This window comes from Tauraco erythrolophus, chromosome Z (genome assembly GCF_009769465.1).
Source record: "Tauraco erythrolophus isolate bTauEry1 chromosome Z, bTauEry1.pri, whole genome shotgun sequence".
In the NCBI taxonomy this organism is placed as follows: Eukaryota; Metazoa; Chordata; class Aves; order Musophagiformes; family Musophagidae; genus Tauraco; species Tauraco erythrolophus.
Window position 1 is genome coordinate 31,748,289 of NC_141496.1, and position 15,319 is coordinate 31,763,607.

General features: G+C 39.0%; 1 protein-coding gene across 1 annotated transcript in view; it reads right to left on the bottom strand.

The window, feature by feature from the left end:
• Nucleotides 1-494: 494 nt before the first annotated feature.
• Nucleotides 495-15,319, bottom strand: part of PGM5 (phosphoglucomutase 5) — a 76,282-nt gene continuing 61,457 nt past the window's right edge. The window contains exons 10-11 of the mRNA XM_086629422.1: nt 12,668-12,802; nt 495-584 (exon numbers count right to left, since the gene is read on the bottom strand). Of these exons, the coding sequence (XP_086485548.1) occupies nt 495-584; nt 12,668-12,802 (225 nt within the window). The remainder of the gene's footprint in view (nt 585-12,667; nt 12,803-15,319) is intronic.

A 15,319-nucleotide genomic window follows, 5' to 3' on the forward strand; every position in this document is an offset into this window, starting at 1 on the left:
ATACACCCTTTGCAAAACTTAGTATACAGCCCTTATGCCTCAGGCATGCTCTATGTATGTTTTCATAAACCAACAAGAAGGTGACAATGATCCCAAGAAATACTCACCAAGCATGTCTTTGCTTTGCATCTCCTCTCCCTTTCTCCCTAACTGAAATTTCCCTAACTGTTATCACAGCATTCAAAAACAAGCAGTTTTCCTTTCCTGTCACATTGCTGACAACATTCGAAGGTTAAGGCCTCTTTCTTTGGTTATATTGTTATCTGAAATTAAGATATTGCAGGTAAAACAAGAAGTCAATACGCTACTGTATTTGGAGATCAATGCAAATGAATATGCTCAGTATTATATTGAATTTTTCTTCCCACCCTACCTCTATCCCCAAGAAAACTTTTAAAATCATACAAGGCACAAATGGCTAACACGTTTCAGCAAGGTCCTGTCTCTTGCTTGCTGTTCCTCTTTTGGCCCTGGTTTAAAAATCTTCCGTGGCTTCAGGTGATGACAGTGGGTCCCTTTCGCCCCGTCCTCTCATGAATCTGAGATATTTTCAGTGCGATTGCTATAAGAGGACTCAGCACAGCCTAAAGAGGAAGAAATACATTGAATTACATAAAGCAGACATATCAACAGAAATATAAACCCCTCACATATAAACACCACAGTGTTAAATAATAACGGTAAATCATTTAATAACAATAAACAGTTACAGTGTTTATATCATCATACTTGATACTACGAATTATCATGCTGAGCATGTGTTTTGTGAAGTTACAAAAAGTATACCTAAGCTATGCAGAAAAGAGAAATCAGTAAATACACTATACTGATAATGTCTCTAAATAACAGGAATTGCGGAGCTCTTGTGAAATCTGCTGTACAAAACAACACAGAAATCACAAAAGTAGAATTATTTCTTTTCTGATGAGTGGACGCCATGTAGATGAGATTTTCCTCCTATGCACACTTAATCTGTGAAGCCTGGGGTCAGAAGGTACTATAACAATTACCTTAACAGAAAAAAGTGTGTTTTGAGTACTACCACCTGTAATTATATTAAACAGGATAAATTTCAAGAGAAGCAGCATGAACTCTCGAGTTTCAGGCTACAGACCTTATTAAACGGCCATATAAATGAAACTGTCCCTGTGAGTGAGTGCAGATAACAACTGTCATAGCACCATATGAAAACCAAGTAAAACAGAGTTTCTGAAATGGCAATGGAATAGTTTCTCAGTTAATTAAATGATATGCAGAGATAAACTGGCAGAACTGAGTTTTGTATGAAAACTTTCTTTTCAGAGAATCATCTATTTGATTACCAAACTAGTGAGGTAATCTTCTGACCCCCAAAGATTTCCCCCTGCTGCCTCTTCCAAATAAACTACATTCTAGCTTTAAATCTGTCAGGTTTAAAAATCAAATAAAAACAAAACAGTTGTTCTGGAGAGTTTAAATTTACAGATATCCTTTTAATAAACTTAATATTACACTTTGAATCAGTTTCAGCCACCTAACTGTTTCTGACAGTATGTGGTGTTTGCTTTATTTATACAAATGGTCAGACAGTTAAATAAAAAGAGTCAGGAGACAGACTAACTGTGCAGGCAGAGTCATGGAATAACACCATGAATGCCATCGGTGTCAAGTGAGTTTATGATCAAACTTACTTACGCACAAGTGTGAGCAGTCTGACATGTTGTTGTTCTAAAAGCTCCATATTTGTAGATATCTATGTACTGAATAATCATCGAAACAGAATACAAGCCCGTTAAAGTCAAACGTGCTTAGAGGAGATTAATATGGAAAGCACAAATTCACATCTATGGGCAAATGCTACAAAAGTAAATATCAAAATGTGCCAATTTATAAGGTCTGGACCATATCATTCCTTCCCTCCAGCAACATGGATTAAGGAGAATGGAAAGAAGACCAAAGCATCTGAAGTTCCCCTAAGAAACCTCTTCCCTATTTGATCTAAAAATCACAGGAAAATTTAAAAAGCAACCCTACTGATCAGCTTTACTTGACCCTGCTTTCTTAAGCAACAAATGCACTCTGCAGAAAACAAAACAAAACAAAACAAAAAACCCTCTACGCAATTCTTTGAACAAAACACAAAATCAAATGAGTTTGTGACACTCATTTACATAAACAATTTAGTTGCTACTCTTTTGCCAAGTCACTATAATTACTACTAAATATTATGCCTGTCACAATCACACTTCTCAACAGAGTAAGACTTATTTCAGTTCTGTTCTGTCACACTTCAATACAGCTATGCTTTCTTCATCCCGCAGATGTAAAAAAACCCCAAAAGCGCATTCTCTTCAGAATAGCAAGAGCAGAGCCAAATAACAAGAGACCAGAGCTGTATATGCTTTTTAAAAATGTCTTTATCTCTTCAATGAAATGGCTTGCATTTCAGTTGCAAAAGATAAATCCCAGCCAGCAATCATTTACAGTTAATATGACTCTAGAAAGACTTCTATATCTCAAAGAGATCTTGATTTAAAAATATATTTCAAATGGTTCTTTCTACTTAAGAAATTGTAAAACTTTACTATAGACACATCAACTCAAAATGGCAATTACAGTCAGTTGGTATGTTAACAACATATTTATCTCTTGGAAACTGCTGGGGACATATGGCACATTATCATTTAGATAAAATTTAAGAACTGAAAATTAACAGAACTGACTTGAATCAGAATTTTGCTTTAGTAATAACAGATAGAAGTTATACCTCTAAAAAAAAAACTGGTAGGAATGATTATTTACACCAGGAAATACATCAAACAGGCAGATATCTAACGTAAGGCAAACAAAGATCAAAAGCCCTTTGCTTGGGAATAATCTGTACCAAAGCTGTCAGAGGCGTATCATTCCTGCTTGGCTCATGTAGCATTTTTTCTCTCTGTGACTTTGCAAGAAAATTCCATACAAGTCCCTTTCTTCTAGTCAAGTTCTCAGATCAGATTTGCCCCATGATGCATCTGGTTTATCAAAGGCTCAGGAAGAGCTGAAATGTACCTGCTTGCAGGTTAAAAGTTCAGTATGTGCCTGGAGTCTGGCTTTAGAAAATATTTTTCTCAGAACAGGTGGACAAATGCCACCTATATGTTAACAAACACCTTGTGAAAACCTACTATGTGTAGCATTTATGCTAAAACTTGCCAATTTAATCAATAATTCATGCAGTTCTGATGCAAAATCATCTGTCCAGACTTTGCCTGGAAAGCTCATTCATCTTTTCTCTTTAGTCTTTCCCCCAGCCTGCACTGAATTTCAATCTTGTTACGAAAATCAAATGTGAGTTTTACGCAGTCTAGGTATTTTCCACAGGTTTCAAATTCACTTTTCCCAATCCAATGTAAGTCTCAAAAACAAGTTGCTCCATAAGTCTCCTCAGTGAAAAGAATTCTGCAGAATTTATTTGGGAAAAATAAAGCAAAACAAAGCTCAGAGAATGGTAATACTCTCAAGTAGGATCCAAACGTTTTAGTGAACACCAGGTTAAATATAACTCTCTTTTATAGTTCTCCAACTTTTGCTCTGTCTTTTCTTAATGTACTGATCTGCATTTTCCATTCAGTATCATGTCCACCAGTGTTATTTTGGGCTCTCTCAGTTTTACGTATATCCAAGTCAATGTACAGGGTGGAATACCAGGAACACGGGGTCAATTATTTGTATATATGTCAGTATTTGTAAAACATTAATCGCTAAACCATTTGCTCCCTGTATTCTGGGATCACAGGAAGTGGTAATGGAAAGCCATCCGAATTAGCCAGTCTTAAAAGAATGCCCTACTGGAGACAAAGATCCATCATCAATTGGCTAAACCTTGTTACATAGGCATTTAGGCACCTGAATTACTAATAATCAAAATGACACTGCACACAGTAATGATTTCGGAGCAAACAGTCAGACCTCGCTACAGATTTCTAAGCATAGCTGGTATTGTACCACATGTTGCAGAAGAATTCACTTCCCTGGAACAATAGTTATTGCCTCAAAATTAAAGAGAGAGATAAACAAGTGCGTTAGCACAGCATGAAGTTGTCAAAGAAGGGCTACAGTTTAACTTTCGGAGCTCTGTAAAGATAGAAGATATGGCAAGTGTTTTCCATCTCGCATCTTCCCTCTCTAAAAACTACTGTCAAACCCCAAATTCTACCTCTTCAGCTGCTTGTCCATCAGATTTAGTATCAATTAAAGTAGTTTTCCAGTTCATAAAGGCAGCCTTGAGAAAAATATGTCTGCAGAATGCTTTGAAGTCACCAAAAGCTATGCTAGGTGGTGGTATTATTATTGTATAAATTAAGATAAGCCTTGAAGTTTCAGGCATGGGTTAGAAATCCTTTTCCTGCCCAGCACTTACATTCATTCGCAGTCCTTCTCTTTTTATCATTTAAACATTACACAGAAGGCTGCTCAGAGAGATCAGGGTAACTGAGATAGCTGTAAGTTCTGGAACAAGAACACGTATGAATTGAGAAATAACTCCTTCCTTTCTTACCTCTCCTTGCTCCCATGTCATCTTCCCTTGCTTCATGTAACTGCTTAAAGCTGCTGTTAGCCCTTTGTAACTTGGGCAACAGAATCACTATTACATGAACCAAGGGAACGAAAGAGAAAGTTAGAAGAAAGAGGCAAATCCTCTAAAACATGTTTTGATGGTCTTACCTACTAGAAGGAACTTTTCCTTTGGCTGTAATGTACTTTAAAAGTCAAACCAATACACTTACAAAGCAATGCTAAAGTGATGGAAGAGACACAAAGAACAGACCAAAACAACTACAAAGTGAGCTCAGCACTAAGATCCCACAGTCTGGCACCACAGCTGTATCTCCTTCAGGGCTTCTGTCATGTCCTTCAGGGCTTTATGCTACAGCCACCCATTCTAGAAGATCTAAGCAATGTGGATAATCTGGTTCATGGTCGAACAAACTGGTCGGGCTCTGTAACATGCACAGCGCTGGTGGTGTTCACTTTTATTACCATCAAGCAGCACACTTGCGATGGGAAAAAGGAAACAGAGCTCTCTACTCTTGTGCATGGTCTGCCTGCTAACTCAAATAACATTACAATAAAGGTCAGGAGGCCAGCTGTTCTCCCCCATAGCAATAGAGGAGGGCAGGCACGAGGGGTGAAAAAGACAGGAGGAAAACATAAACTGAGTGGTATGTGGAAACATCTATGTTTGGAACAGATTAGTTCTTTCCTAGTACATCCAAAGAGCTTTCAATGAAGATTAGATTTAATGAACTAATTTCCTTGATTCATGAAATAGTTTATAATTACTGTCACATGAAGTATTTTTCCTATGTAATACAGTTCCAGCTGATTTAAAATTTGTTCACTATATGGCTTTGGGAAGAATCAGAAGCTAAATTACCTGACTAGCACAAACATGCTCTGTTACCTGTGATCGAACATATCCCACATCCCCTCAAAGAAAATCTTATGAATTTGAATAGTAAAGGCAAAATTTTACATGCTTTCTCCAGACCATACTGTGTGTTTTAACAGCCAACCAAAGCCATGCTAAAAGACACGATGCTTCAAAAATAAATACAGAGGCAATAATTCTCTGGCAAACTGCACTTGTGCTTAGGGTTGTAAGAGTCTTTTGACAGAACCATAGAGAAACCTTTAATTTTATCTCTATTAAATGATACTAGACACAAGGACTTCTCAGTTATTGATTTCAGTTTCCTGCTCTTGGACAAATTCGCACCATAAACAACTGCTTTATGTAATCACTATAAGCATACAACCATATATAATCATAATCCTTTCATATACCAACCAAGATCCACCTGAAAATCAGTTTATTTTTTTCCCTGCTACTTGTCATTCAAAAATTGTTTCAGAAATTTGGTCTTTGATGACCAAGACATTTTTTATCCCAATTATTATTTTTCTTTTAATTGGCATACCTTTTTTGGATAAAAACACAAAGAAACAACTCCTGCCAAAATTATTTCCTTGGCTGCTGATAATCTAATGATTCTGCAGCTAACTAGCACGTAGTTCCCTAGTCTTTGGCAGAAGTAACTGCAGCATTTGTGATTCACTGCATCCCATTTAAAGAGTACATGATATATATTGCATAGGTTTATGACAACACCTATTTATTGCTGTTGCAATTCACATAATGAATAATGACATACTGTACACAGAGCTAGTTAGTTCATATTCAGAACAACCCAGATTATTCACTACACCATTCCCAGGGCACTTATCCTGCAACAGCAGCACAATCATGCTGTTGAAGGACACATTGGATTTACAAGTAAAACTATTCAAAACAGCTCTCCATAATGCGTCATTTCTTTCTTGGTCTTCGCACATGAAACTTCCTGCTTGAATCTTATTCAAGTTCAATAATATAGCCAGGTGGCTAGACAAAGAACAAGAAGATATTAACCATGTGTCAAGATCTGCAAATAATGAATAATGAGTTATCTGTAAAATGAGGCTATAGGTCAATAAACTCTTATTTTAGTACTTCATACGCGTTGAACATATCTCTAGATATTCCACCTGTGTTAAATTTAGCACAGCTAATAACTCTGTTAACTTTAGAAAAAGATGTATGCCAATGCACAAAGGTCTAAGACTTCAGATAGAAGTCTGCCATTCGTTATAATGAACTGAACTTCCCGAAATTGCAAGTTGGATGCCTATTTGACTGGTAAAATCCAAATAAACCGTCTTTTTAAGGAAATATTCCAAGTTAGCTGGAAAGCAACTTTCTCAGAAATCAGGGGCATCACCAGTAACACGGAGCATCAACAGAGTAGTCTTTCATTTTAAGGGGAACATTCCAGTTTTAGAAAAGCATTGAGCATTGTTTTCAAGATTTTGTTTTAGAACTAGATTGCACCACCACTATAAACTATGTAATTTTAAAACGCTTACATTGAATTGTTTTGAATTCACTTTACACAAAGCATGATGGCCATTACTCTTTATTGCTCCTGATTTTCAATCCTGTTGATACTGGCTTGTAGGAAGAACTGAACTACTCACTGAAAAAAAAGTAGCCAAAAAAGTAATCTCCCAGGTGACCATGAAGCTGCTTCTGCTAATTTCCTTCAATGGATCGTTCAGCAGCCAGAAGCCACTGCTATTCACATTTATCTATGACCTTGGACTTCTAATTATTGGCATATTTTACTGCTTTCCCTTGGACTCTTACGTTGTTGATCAGACAGTTGTCTGTGCTTAATTTATTCTAGGTGGAAAGTATTACCAACTAATTGTATGAAAGACACTACTAAAATAAGATTTGGGTGACTCTTACATTCGTTAATAGCTACTGTTTGTCTTACATACAAACTGTAACAAAAGGTCCTTACAAGCCTTGCTTCCGTCTCAAGAACGCTCTCAGGCAAGCTCTAATGTTTCTGAAGGAAAATCCACATAAAGGCAATAAGGCCTGAAAATCAGCTCTTCCCATAAGGCTCATACAGAGTTACACAGTCCTGAAGCACAACAAAGTAGGAGGAGAGCTTCACTTGAGCACCACTCACTTGAATGGCTCCCTGGGGCCAAAATTAAAAGGCACAACTTTGAGAAGCCCCAATAGTGCTTCGAAGTATATCAATCTTTCTGCTGGATATTGAACCAAAGTAGGTCCTACAGCTAGCACTCTGATGGTAATTGAACCTGGATGATACTGATCATTGTTACAGATTTTTGCCCAAATTTTATTCTAGACAAGGGCTCATCATAGAACAGCCTAAGTTAGAAGGGACCTCAAAAGACCATTTTGTCCAGCATTTTGTGGGAAAGGAGTTATGGTCATCCACAGAAGCACAGCACCTCTAACGTGAATGACTAACTCCGTCCACCTCAACTGAACAGTTGTTTTAAAAGAAATGTACTTGCATACATCATCTTTACAGTATGTCTCAGTTAACACTTAACTCAGAAAGTGCCATAGCGTTACACTGGTGTTTCAGGACAATACACATGTCTCAGTGTGCATATTGGAAGGCGTGGTTTAGATTTCTGCCTATCTGTGGAAGACTCACCATCAGCAGTTACACTGTCAAAGAGAACAGAAGCAAAACAGAAAAACTTGAAAACTGCTGAAAAGTTGGCTGATTAATTTTGAAAAACGATTTGTCTGAAAGGAAAGGAGAAAAAAAAGGATACTGATAATGAGGCAAACAGAAGCTGGTTACCATAGTTTATTTATTGTGAAAAAGAGACAGAAAGATGTCTGAAGGTACTTTTGCCCTCTACTCTGCCCTTGTGAGACCTCACCTGGAGTACTGTGTCCAGTTCTGGAGCCCCCAACATAAGAAGGACATGGACCAGTTGGAGAGGGTCCAGAGGAGGGCCACGAAGATGATAAGAGGGCTGGAGCACCTTTCCTATGAGAACAGGCTGAAAGAGTTGGGGCTGTGCAGCCTGGAGAAGAGGAGGCTCCCGGGTGACCTTATAGCGGTCTTCCAGTACCTCAAGGGGGCCTACAGGAAAGATGGGGAGAGGCTGTTCAGGAGGGCCTGTTGTGATAGGACAAGGGGTAATGGTTTTAAAATAGAGGGAGGTAGATTCAGGTTGGATATTAGGAAAAAATTTTTTACCATGAGAGTTGTAGAACACTGGAACAGGTTGCCCAGAGAGGTGGTGGATGCTCCATCCCTGGAGACGTTCAAGGCCCGGTTGGATGAGGCCCTGAGCAACCTGATCTAGTTGGAGATATCCCTGTTCCTTGCAGGGGGGTTGGACTAGATGACCTTTGAAGGTCCCTTCCAGCCCTAACCATTCTATGATTCTATGATTCATTTCAGGGATTGACTGGAATTGTCAACAGGCAAAAACATGGAGCAATGCAAAGCGATCATCTTCTACTTGTCTATGTAAACAATGAAAAGGTACTGGAAGGAGGCAGTCCAATAAGCAGAAGCAACCAAGTATTAACTTAAGCAGCCAATCATCAAATAATTTTATGTCTTCGTTTCTGATACAAAAAGTAGGAAGAGAGGTTTTCCTGATAAACTCTTCCAGGCAGAGCACAATGATACAGAAGCTACATCTAGTCATCTGCCCAATTACAAAGATCAGCCACACTTCAAGAAAAAAAAGCATTTATCCCAAATGTTACAGTTCCTTAAATACTATATATAAGATGTATACTTTACATAGTTCTCTACATCAGTGTTCTTTGAATAACTGGTCACTTATGAATATGTTGACTATGCCCCTATTACTGAAAGTTAATAGGAAACAAAGTATTTAAAACTTCAGATCTGTCACAGCTCTTCTAGACGTATACATGTCAGTATGAATCTAAAAAGAAACTAAACAATAAAGGAATTACAATATCAGAGAAACTATGCTGCCCCTCCCCAGTAATGTGCTGCTTTCTGAAAAAAAGTATTTGCTATTCATTCCCTTCTACATAATCCACTGAAATTAACAAATGCTCTCCTGAGAAATTTTTAGTTATTTTTATACTAACATGAGGATCTCTCGAAATCAAATTTATGTACTCCCTTGAAATCCACCATCTGCCTGCGGGATACAATCTATGACTTGCAGTTTCTTATGTTGTTGGCAATGTATCTAGCCAGGGCAAGGAAAGAGAAGCAGTGGGAACTTTGCAATACTCAGCAATGAGAAACCAGAGAAAGAATTTATTGCATTAATTAAACTGCTATTTGTCCCAGATTTTGTGCAAATGGCAAGAGATGAGGAGGGTGTTTACAGTACTATCTATTTCCTGAGGCAGCTTGGATGTTAAAAAGTCTGCCTGCACTGCATGAATGCAGGAAAGTCACTGCAGCAAGTTTCAAGGCAATGACGTTTCTATCTCTAGGATTATTTGTTCACTATCCTGGATAAACAGCCAAAATTGTAACAATCAGACAGGCTCTGGTACATGCATAGGAAAAAACCTTCCGGCCTTTTTGCTGTCCCTAGGAATAACAGACCTTTTTGGCGTCTAGAATAAAAGGACAGACTCTGAAAGCCCTCAGAGCAGCGATAAGCCCTACTGGCCCTGCCCGATTTCCCCTGAGGACTCCTCTTGCGCCCTACCCATGGGATCCGCTTCCATCTGCCCCAGGGGTGTTAGTCCCTGCCAGAGCTCATGTCTGGCTCTGCTGCCTGGGTGGACCTCAGACCTATGCTATAGGCAGCTTCTCTCCCTGAAGGACCCCTTGGATGAAGTATCCAGCATTGACTTTGATCCTGTCTCCTGGATGGATGCACACTGTTGCTTTGCCTCCAGCCCTGTCTCTGGTCCCATCTCCTACTGCTCCAGATGGACCCTGAACCTGACCCACCACTTGTGTTGTCTGGGATGGCTGATAGAGCTTGTTACCAGAGCCTTGCTCTGTCCACTCCACTTGGCTGCCAGGACTGTCTCCTGGACAATGAGAATGCTGATTGTGCTGTAGCTACTTTGGGTGCCTGGCTCCTATCACCTTGTGCAGCAGCCCCACGCTTGCTCCTCCCCTGGACACAGCCTGTGTTGCTCGTGAGGTCACCGGACCTTGCAGTGGACTTTATGCACCTCTCTCAAGCAAATCCACGCAGAACAAAGATGAAATGTAACAGTAGGGCAGCATGTTCCTCATTTTCTGAAGATAACCTCTGCTCTCTCAATCTACTCTCTCCACAAACAGAAAATTCACTGAGAACTTTTGCTATTTTCCACTCATTCAAAAAAACAAGTATTAAATACTGGGCATCGATTGTAGGTTACTTTATGAGACACACAAGCCTAAACTCTGCCAGTATGTCACTTCTCTCATATTGCATACCTTGTAACAAGTAAAGTAGAACAATCTGTTGATGCAAAAAGGATTCCATTTTAAAAGGCACATTCTCATTTGTAATTAAGTAGTCAAAAGTTTAGCTAGATGAATGCTGCAAGTATATGCTCTATTGATTTCTAGTATTTTTTGCTGGGATTCGTTATGACAGGAAACATGTTCAAATCATACTTTTGGTGTCATATATCACAAGATCACTGTAAGTCCACCGCAAACCTCCAAAATGAACTCTTAAAGTATATCTCTTACCACGGCTTATTTTAATTTCATCTATGCCTTGTCTACATAGCACAACGAATCATACTTAAAATGGTCAGCTTAATTGCAACTGATAAACAATTTGTGCTGTAACAAAATCGACATAGCTGTGGTGCATTGACCTTGGCTGGCCACCAAGTCACTCCATCACTCCGCTTCCATTCTTCACTGACCTTGCTGCCTGCATAGTTGTTTCTCCCACATATTCCCACTCCTCCCTCCCTGCTGCTGTTGCACAGCGTTTTTTACCCTTCTTAAATACATTATCACAGAGCAGCTATCAACATCACTGATTGGCTCAGCTTTGATCAGTGGTGGGTATTTTGGAGCCTGGAACTGGCTCTGGTAGACACAGGGGCAGCTTCCGGTGCCACCCCTACAGTCCCCCTACTACCAAAACCTTGCGACGTAAAGCCAATACAGTAGCAAGGGTGAATGGGTTGTAACAATGCTCTTTCTTGGTCAAAATGTATTTATGACCCTGCCAGCTGGCTAAACCTGGATGCACGGAAACATAATACGATTGCTAAAAAACGTCCTTTACTCTGTTGGAGACTTAAAATTTTAAGTATTCTATCCAAGGAGTTACTGAGGATGTAAATAGTTGCTTCAAGAAAACACAAATAAAATGAATATATTGTATCGGCAGGGAATGGAGTCTGCAACATTTCTGGAAAAACTGAAGCACTTTTTGTGACTGATAGACAATTCTTTAATAGCATAAGAAGAAATCTGCTAAGTTTATGGTGGGAATCTGGTGAAAAAGCAATGTCAAACAGTTACCTAGGGTTCAATGCATTTGACAGCATTTATGTTTTGGGAAATTTGCTTTTGCATTCCAGTCATGAACACACAACTACATTGGACTTCGAACTACAGAGTTTTGATTTACTACAAGCTGAATACTTACCTGCTCTTCCATGGAAACATCCTTCATCCTCTCTTGTTGTATATCACAGCATGAAGGTGTTTTAGTAGGAAAAACTTGAGAGTTCAGAATGTGATTTATATTACGAATTGTTTTAGGCATCTGCTGGACTATACTGCAACTTGCTCTCAACCTTCACTCTTCTTAGGAAAGAGTCTGGTTATGATGAGGTAATTCTGACAGCTGCAAGTCTTTCCCTTACAAGGAATCCCTACATTGTTTAAAATTTGGCATCTGTACTTACTAACTGTACTCTCATCATGAGGAACCCCTGGGATACCTTAACTAAGTGATTCCCAGATAACCTGCTTGAAAAACAATTATCTTTTTTTAAAACATTGTTCTATAACTCATATTACAGTACTGGAAAAAAATGAGTGACAAATTAAAACTTAGCACGGCGTCTTCTTAATAGACTAAAAGTTGTTGCCCAGTATTTATTGCCAGGCATGTCAGCCCTTGACATTCCTGTTGTGCTAGATATTATATAAACATATATTAAAACTGCTGATCCTGCCTTAAAATGTGTGCAGTCAAATGATTAGGAAAATCACCCACAAACACAGTAAACGGGTCAAAGTCATGAATGTTGCTTCTGATTAAAGATGAAAACCTGTAGCCATTACTATTGCAGAGGAAGAGCACTACTTCCTGACATATTACAATGTTATTGCCTCACCTGTGGTTCCTTGTTGTGTTGGCTAGGATCCTTTTCATAACTCTCTGCATAGATCCGGAGAGTAGCTCTCACATGGCTAGAAGCACTCATCCTGAAGATGAGCCTGGAAGCATCTGAAAAAATAATCCGCAGTCCCTATGAGAGAAGACAGAGCAGCATATACGTAAGGTGGCAGCACCTTAAGACAGTGAAAGTAAGAGTCATTTGGGTGCAATTCCTCTTTCCCTGTAACTTTAAACCGCCATTTTTTACTCTTTTTCCCCCCTCTAAATACTAGAAATGATCTTGTGTATTCCCTTCCACTCATAACAAGGACTCTCTTACTGCTTTTATTTACTTAGCTGATTTGTTCCTGTTCTGTGTGGCACAGCACAAAATCAATGGCCTGAGAAATAGTTGTAAGATCAGTAAGCATCAGTGGCCTAAGAAACAGCTACAGGATTCCAGGATCAAAAAACAATCGTCAGTAGTGAACACAAAAGACAGGATCCAGTTGCTACCCCTCATAGACCATGCATCAACATCTGATTTCAAGGATTTCAACAAGAGTCTGCAGTACAACTTGGAAAACTTAAGGTGTTAATTAACTTCAAGTACACTAATTAATGCACATTAACTGTGTGTAGAATAAAAAGGATTTATTATTGATTAACTGCGAATCTGGTCTTTGCTCCCATCTTCACTGCTTTGTTTCTTTCCTCCTCATCCTTTTCATACTGTATATGTGAACACATTCTTTTGCAGACCACAGTCCATATACTTGGATCCACAGCCAATAGATTTGCTGTACAGGAAAGTCATTAAGGCCAAAGGACTAAATTGCATAGTTACATAGTTACAGTGTTTCAGTACTCTATCAATTCTGCACTAACAGGCAGTCTAGTACCCTTTCTGTAAATGGTACCCTTAGGCTAAGTGTCACCTCTGATACACCACTGAATTTTTATTTCCCTGTTTAGTCCTGTTGTTGGCAAATGCCTCGTGCATAAGCTGAGATCCTTGTTACTTTTGTTTAAGGGGAAGTAAACCATTAAAAAATGAGAGAATTAAGAGAGAAGCATTTTATTCTTTCAGTTTTCTCAGCAGCTTGAAAAGACAATGATGTTAGCAACGCAGTGCTCCAATATTCTAAAGTATAAGTAGAAAATTTTCTTTCCTCAGGTATAAGCCAAAACATCTTCAGCACGATGTAAAGCATTGCTTGATCGATAATCACAGAATCATAGAATGGTTTGCGTTGGAAGGGACCTTTAAAGGTCATCTAGTCCACCCCTGCTGCAATAAGCAGGGACATCTTCAACTAGATCAGGTCGCTCAGAGCTCCGTCCAACCTGACCTTGAATGTTTCCAGGGACGGGGCAATCGCCACCTCTCTGGGCAACTTGTTCCAGTGTTTCACCTGCTTCAATGTAAAAAATGTCTTCCTTATATCTAGTTTGAATCTACCCTCCCTTACTTTAAAACCATTACCACTTGTACTATCACCACAGGCCTTACTAAAAAGTCTGTCCCATTTATCTTACATGCTCCCTTTAAGTACTGAAAGACCACAATAAGCTGTCCCCGGAGCCTTCTCCTCTCCAGGCTGAACAATCCCAACTCTCTCAGCCTTTTTTCACAGGAGAAGTGTTCCAGCCCTCTGATCATTTTTGTGGCCCTCCTCCAGACCTGAGCCATGTCTTTCCTATGTAATGCCCATTAACACTAGAAAATATACAACAGGAAAATATCCCACTTGGATAAACGGTTGGATTAGATGGCCTAAGAGATATTATCAATCTCTAACTTTCGTGATACCATGAAATTTTTTTAGCTGCTAGTATGGTATCAATTTTAACATGCATCAGCAACCTAACTTTATCTAGTAGTCTCAATATATACAGCATAAGAGACAAACAGAAATAGTTTGCATTTGGAATACTGAGCTTTAGAGCCTGTTTTTTAATATTTGCTATTAAGTCAATTTTGTAATGACATGGCTCAATTGATGCTGATGGGAGTTTTGCCACTGATTTCAATGGAATCCAGGTTTCATCTTGAATGCCTAGAGCTATACAGTCAGTTTGTTACTATCTGACCCTGTGAGCAAGGAGTTGTCTCTTGCTGATTGCTCATTACACTTAACTTTATGACAGTGAAAAGAAAGAATATAAATTGAAGAGTTTTGCACTTGGGGGTATAGTTTGTTTCGAATGGTTGTCAAACCCAGGACCAGCAGCTCAAAGTACAGAATATTACGGTCAATCAGCTCTACGAGAGAAGGAAGGAAGTCAAACATATTTGCACAAAATGAACATCAGAGCAGGTGAGTGTCTTCCTCTCCAAAGACTAAATGGTCGTTTTGCATGCTCCTGCCAGGCCTCGCAACTCCCACAATGACATGACCAGCTAGACTACTTGAATACTCTTCCACATATTTATCTGGCAATAATAACAATAACACATTGCCACTTGGTTTGGCACATGTAAAGTCTCGCCACTCATTAAATTATGGTCTTTGGAATAAAAAGGATATATGGACCCTTCCCATAACTCTTCCCATAACTTTACGGCACAAAAATGCTCCACCAGTAGCCAGTTTGATGCTACAGTTAATGGCACTTGGGATATTTATGCATAGTATATAGATGCACAACCAGCATTCAGACAGAT